Source organism: Gastrolobium bilobum, unplaced genomic scaffold, assembly GCF_033153095.1.
Source record: "Gastrolobium bilobum isolate Gb01-03AN ecotype WA unplaced genomic scaffold, APGP_CSIRO_Gbil_v1 utg8466, whole genome shotgun sequence".
NCBI classification, from domain to species: domain Eukaryota; kingdom Viridiplantae; phylum Streptophyta; class Magnoliopsida; order Fabales; family Fabaceae; genus Gastrolobium; species Gastrolobium bilobum.
The window spans coordinates 32,171-38,854 of NW_026897055.1; the positions used below are offsets into that span (position 1 = coordinate 32,171).

General features: G+C 31.6%; 1 protein-coding gene across 1 annotated transcript; it reads right to left on the bottom strand.

Moving 5' to 3' along the window:
- Nucleotides 1–4,379, bottom strand: LOC133303781 (uncharacterized). Its single transcript, XM_061503759.1, has 6 exons — nucleotides 4,202–4,379; nucleotides 3,444–3,514; nucleotides 2,697–2,813; nucleotides 1,965–2,091; nucleotides 1,777–1,894; nucleotides 1–368 (listed from the first exon to the last, which is right to left on the bottom strand). The coding sequence occupies exons 2-6, from the start codon at nucleotides 3,451–3,453 to the stop codon at nucleotides 306–308; spliced, it is 435 nt and encodes a 144-aa protein (XP_061359743.1). The 5' UTR covers nucleotides 3,454–3,514; nucleotides 4,202–4,379; the 3' UTR covers nucleotides 1–305.
- Between the last annotated feature and the right edge of the window lie 2,305 nt (nucleotides 4,380–6,684).

Genomic DNA, 6,684 nt, shown 5'->3' on the forward strand with positions numbered 1-6,684 from the left:
TCACCAACATGGAAATCTTCTGGTCTGAAAAAATTTAATAGTAAAAATCATGTAAGATTTACCGTGAGATTTATTTTGTATACACTTAATACATAAATTAACCAAATAAGACTATGATATATCATCCTTCTCTCAACTTGCGGTACAGCCTATACAGATATCTTGCCGTGATTTACTCCAACAATCTTAAAGCATTTTTTTCTTTTCTTCATATTTTGAAATCCTTATATACATTGTCCAATTGTAATTGTTTCTGATATCCATCTTAATCTTTCTCAATTTTCACCTCAGTACTGGAATTAGGATCAGAGGGACCGCAACAGAAGAATAGCTCCTATGATCAGCAATGCTACAGAGCATACTAACGCCTGCAAGATCACCATGGCATTCAGAAAATGAAGAACCAAAGTGAACTATGTTAGAGAAATATGATATAAAATATAATACCATTAACGTATCTTCACCTAATAGCTTAAGTTTTTACGTTAAACTTGTTTTTTATATGGTATTAGAGCCTTTGTGAAAGTGGTCACAAATTCGATCCCCACCGTCCCCATTCTATTAATAAATAATTAAATATTTTGAAGTTTCTTTGTATAGGTAGGTGAGACCGTGAATTATTCACTCTTGAAGTCTAATAGTCTCTCGTGTGAAGGGGGCTATAGAGAAATATGATATAAAATATAAGAACATTAATGACTACTAAAAAGTGAAGCATTCCATAATGACTACTAAGAGGGGTAATATAGCTGTTGAAGTTCAGAAAATGTATGCTTGACCTGTGGAAGCTTGACTTGTAAACTAGAGTTTCAAGATGTTTCTTTTAGCTTGATCCAAGTTGAACTAGCTAGCTACACTCGACTCCACTTCAAACCAGTGTTTAAAAACCCGGCCCGGCCATCGACCTGGCTGAGGTCAGGGGTCACGGGTTCAACCGGGGAGTCACGGGGTCACTACGCTGACCCGGTTTTATATATTAAAAAAATATAAATATATGTATCCTATATGAAAATATTAAAAAGCAAATCACCAATCATCAAAGATTCAAAATATCCTTAACATAATTCACCAATTATAACCACAAGTCAATATTACACAACATAATTATAGTATCAAGATACCAAAGTACAAAACTCATATTCTAATGATACCAAATTATCAAGATACCACAAGTCTAGGTCGTTTGGAGAGTAGAGAACGATTAGATTTAGGTTTGCAAGCATTTTTTTTATTTTTAATAAAACGACGTTGTTTCATGAAATTTTCTTTTAAAAAAAATGCAGTGACCCCCTTTGACCCCTTTGACCCGGGAGTCACTGAAACTCGGCCGGGTTTTGGGGGTCGGAGGAATCGATGTGCATATAGGGTCCAACTTGTGACCCCAACCCTCAAAGGGGAGGGGTCAGGGTTGACCCGGGTCAACCCGGGGGTGGGGTGGGGTGGGGTTTTAAAACACTGCTTAAAACAATCCTATTTGAGGGCTTATCTTATTCTACTGCATAATTTTGACATTTGCAAATGCATGCATGAGCACACACAGAAACAATCCATCACCACCACTACCATTCCCCATCAAACCTCGACTAACGAGAAGAGATGATGATAATTCTTGTATGCAATCTTATCCTTACATATTTACAAACAGACTGTTTCTCAAATTCGAACTCGTGATCTTTCAGTCACGAATGAGCAATATTGTCACACTCACACAGAAACAAATAGAAAAAAAAGGGCAGAGAGCAAGAGAGAGAGAGAGAGATGAAAGAGAAATGTTACAGCAATTGCAGAGGCTCCCAGGCCTGCTCGTTCCCTTGGATCCTTCCTATAGTAATTCCCAAAATAGAGAATTGTGGCATAGTACCACAGAGGTGGACATAGAAATCCAACAAGAAATCTGTAATTAAACAGACAAAACCATAAGACAAGAAGAAGAAAATGGCAAAGAGAGTAGATAAATTACTTACGAGAACCATCCAATTCCACATCCATAACATGGAAGGGGTTTGTCATAAAGTCCCATTTGGTAGTCCTCTGGATCTCTAATTAGGGTATACTTGCCCTTTTCATGGTCTGCACCATCTGTTGCTTGACCTGTCATGGCCACAAATATTTTCAATGCTTCAGAGCTAACATGTCCAAACAATTTCAGTGATGAATATAAAGAGACCCATTTGCTTGGCCAAAGATTATTAGCATCATATCACAATAAAGTAGAGTAAGTTCATTAACCCCAATAAGAGGAGAACCAGGTCCCAGGATCCAACTCAAAAAACAAAGCATTATATTATAAAGTGATTTGCCTAGTTAAATATAATAGAAGTACAAATAGTTCCACTGAAAAAACAATGTAGAATGATGAATTTTGACTTCAATTATACAATATAAACAGTTCTTTATGATGGAATACTTGAAAAGGAAAATGGTGCATGCGACTCAATGAGAAAAATAAGTGCCAAGTGTGTTAGACATTGAACAATCACATGTACTTAAATATAGTCTAGAGGACAATATATCCCTTGATGCATCCCCTCCAAAAGAAAGGATGACCTAAATACTTTGAAGTCTCGCTTTCCACTTTAAATAAGGTATGAAAGCAAATACTAGATGAAAATTTGGAAACAAAGTAAAACCATTAGAAACTAATTTCTGCCTTTCAGGTATATTGATATATCATCAATTTCATAGATAGTCATTACCTCTAAAAATTGAATAACTTCGAGCAGATGGTCTCAGAAGGTCAAGATGCTTATCAACGACAGATGTTGCCAATTCCACACCATTTCTCAAATTAATAGTTTCTTCCATACCAGCATCTGTAACATAGAACAAAATCACATTTCATTGAAGTAAGTACATTGAGTTGCATTGTTTCTTCTTGAGTTCCAAATGCCCTATACATGTCATGAATGCAGTTATATTATCATAGTTAAAAGTCAAGGAGCATATGAACCTGCCAAGTAAAGGCAACAAAGCTTGTTTCCATGAAAAACCATGCTTTCCATACTAATCATGAAACTTTCACACTTTTGTTTATAACTTGTCCACAATAATAGTAATAATTTATTCTAACTGCAGCATTAGAACCTTATAACCTAATTTCTCAAATTATCCAAACAATACATGTAAGGCCTTAAAAAATTAAGACCGGATATTGATCAAATGATTCAAATCTCAAATTTCTCCAGCATAGCACTCTGGTGCCAATATCTTATCTAAATGATATTTTTCGAATAAAATCTCATGCTAGCTTATATGAGAAGGATCAATACTGAATCAGAATAGTCAATACATAACACAACATTCTGCATATTGGAAAGATGAGATAGAAAATCAAGTACCATTAACCTGTTTTCTCATTATAATCTAATAAACTTATGCAATAGTATTTAGAGGAATCACTTGCTTAATAATATTAATAAGAAAATGTTTTTACTTATGAGTACCTTTATCCATGGATTGTGGAGGTAGTTTACAGATTCAGGCCTTCAGCAATTCAAAACAACACTCAAAAACCCTGCTTCAAAAATTTAAAACACTTCAGATAAAATCATGATTTGTGAGACCAGCATGTTTCCCCTTAGAAGCAGATAAAAGAGAAGAATACATAGCATTTGCAATTATTGTACTTGTCCTTCAGACCGCATCAGGATTGCAGTATGTTACAAAGAACCTTAGAAACTTTGTTCATGACTCCCCGCAGAGGCAAGAGGCTTTGAATAGTAAGGTTTAATATTTATGACTCATGAGACCAAAACCATTTGAATAGACAAAACAATTACTCATCTCAAACCCCAACCATGAGAATTAAGAAACTTATTATACATTGCACGGCAATGGTTGTCCAAACCAGAACCAAATTGGAAAACTTTTGTATAAAGCTAACCAGAACAAACCCCAATACAGAATTTCAGCTAACACAAATCCCAGTGAAATTCTCTTTCATGACAAAACATGTAGGAATATAACAAAATTAAGAAAAAAAAAGTTCAAAAGAACCAAAATTTCTAAATCTTAGCAAATCTTGAAAAACAATAAAAAAATTTAAGACGGCAAAGATACATAAAAAAAAAAAAAGGAAACTTTTAGGCATCAGAAGGAATTCCCAGAAGGCAAAATGAAAATACCCATTAACGAAGAGCAAACATAGAATTGAACAAACATAAACAAAAACAAAAACAAAGAAAATCAAAGAAACACTTGCCTTGGAAGAGCAACAAGAGGTTCCACTGATCAGAAGAAACAAAGGAACAGAAAATAATCAAAAAAAGGGAACTGCTTTGTATTGGATAGGTGTTCAAACAGGATATGCAATTGCTGCTACCTTTCAATTTTATTTTATTTTATTTTTTTCTTCTATTTTAGGCGCAGGACAATCGTCTCACTCTACATATAACAACTTCAAACTGACGACTGAAGAGAACTATATACCAAAAAAAAAGGCTGAAGAGAACTATTTAGATTTTTGAAAAAGATTAATTACAATAAATAATTATTTTTTCTTTAAATTCTCTTACAAAGGCGAAAATTAGGGGATGTATTAGATTGAGATTTCAAAGGATTTTAATGGATTGTTTTTGGACAAAAAAATCCATTGGTATTCGAATAGGATTTTAATGGATTGCAAAAGAGTCACGTTGTATTTGATTAAGATTTTAAAGGATTATTTTAAAATCCGTCCAAATCCGTTGATATTCAATCAGGATTTTAAAAAATAGAATCACAATCGTTATTCAAAAATACGACAATTTTAATAGCTTTTCTATTTGTGTGGATTTTGTGAAACTTTTTTAGTGATAAATATAAATAGGATGTCTCTCTCACAATCTTACCATAACCCCTAAGATTTCTTGAGATTCTTCTATTGCAATATTTTCTTCTTCCTTTGGCGGGTTGACGGCTCGAAATTGGGTTCCGCGGTTCCGCCATGGGAGCTTCATCAAAACAAAAAAGAGAGTATATTTTTGAACGATTTTCATCACAAAACAATCCAGAAACAACAAACCAACGAGATTTTAATATAATCTATCTAAAAATAACATATTTTTGAGTCATTTTTGAGAAATTTTGGAAGTTTAAAAAGTGATTTTTCAAGCTGAGTCGCGGTTTTTCTTAGCACAAAAACGTGTGATTTTTGTATTAAAAACAACATAAAACAATGAAAAAATAACAGGGGAATTAAAACCTTCAAACCAATTTTCGTTTTACTTCAATGAAACAATATCAATTTAAAAAAAGATTGAAAATTTTATAATATGAACACTATATTTCGTAACAATACATTCATGAACGAAATTCCTTCACTATAGGAAACGATTTCAAACAATTTTTGTGTCAATAGATAACTAAAAGTTTGTTTCTCAAAAGCCCCAAAGAAATTTAAGGTTTCAATGTATCGATTGAAAAAGATTTGAATTTTTTTCTAAATTTTCATATAATTAACCCCAAAATTTCAGATTCGAAATTTTCTTAGAATATTCAATGAAAATATATATATGATATATGGTTAGAAAACTCTCATCACGTAAAATAAAAACCCCAAGATTTTCAATATCAATTGCAAACGAAATTTTATCATGAACTTTAGGTTCTATATGCAAATTTAGAATTATTTTTATAATTAAAAAAAAATTGGGTCTTATAATCATATAGGCATAGCTTTGATACCAAATGAAGAAGTAATTTTCAACCCATTAGATATGTGAAAAGCTATTATTTATTAATTTTGAATGTTTGTTAAAAATTATATTATATTTTACTGATTGAGAAAATTATATTAGGTTTTACTTTTTTTATTAATTTCATTGCATTTCTTTGTTATTTTTTTGTATGGGGAAGATTATACTTACAATCTATTTTTGTTTACAACCATATCTTAACCGTTGATTTTCGTCAATCAACGGTATTATTTTCTCAAATCAAACTCATTAATTAATATTTAATTTGCAATGAATGATAACCATTGATTGACGAAAATCAACGGTTAAGATATGATTGTAAAATGTTGTAAACAAAAGATAGGTCGTAAGTATAACCTTTCCCTTTTTTATTGACTCTTGTAATTTTGAATCTTTGTTAAAAATTCATATGATTTTTTAAAATCTTATAAATCCATATTGTCTTTTCAAATCTTATAAATTCTATTAAAATCCTTTAAAATTCAATCTTATGAGATCTTGATTGTAAAAAAAGTCTTTAAAGTCTCTTCAATTCTAAATAGTCTTTTAAAATCTATAAGATTTTTTAGCTCAAAAAAGTCTTTTAAAATCCTAATCCAATACACCCCTTAAAGTTTTCAAATAAAAATTAACTATTTAAAAAACCTATCGTATCTTTTACTTGTCTTCTGAAGTTTCTTAATTTATTGTAGAGAAAATTGTGTATCATTCTAAAACATATAAAGTTATGTCATTTTAAGTGAGAAAAGAGATAAATCATAAGAGAATAGAGGGAATTTTTTTTAAAGATGTGGGTCTCACTTCTTTATGAGAGTGATATGATGTAAGGTGTGTCATTTAAAACGACACACCTTTTTCCCTTTATTGTATGTAGTGAAATAATAAGTTACAAAATTTCAATAATGTCTTGCTTTTCTTTTTTCGATAGATTGTCTTTAATTTCTGTAATTATTTAAAAGATAAAATTATTGTTTTTTACGCAGCCTCTTGCCTTGGCTGCTTCCGCATT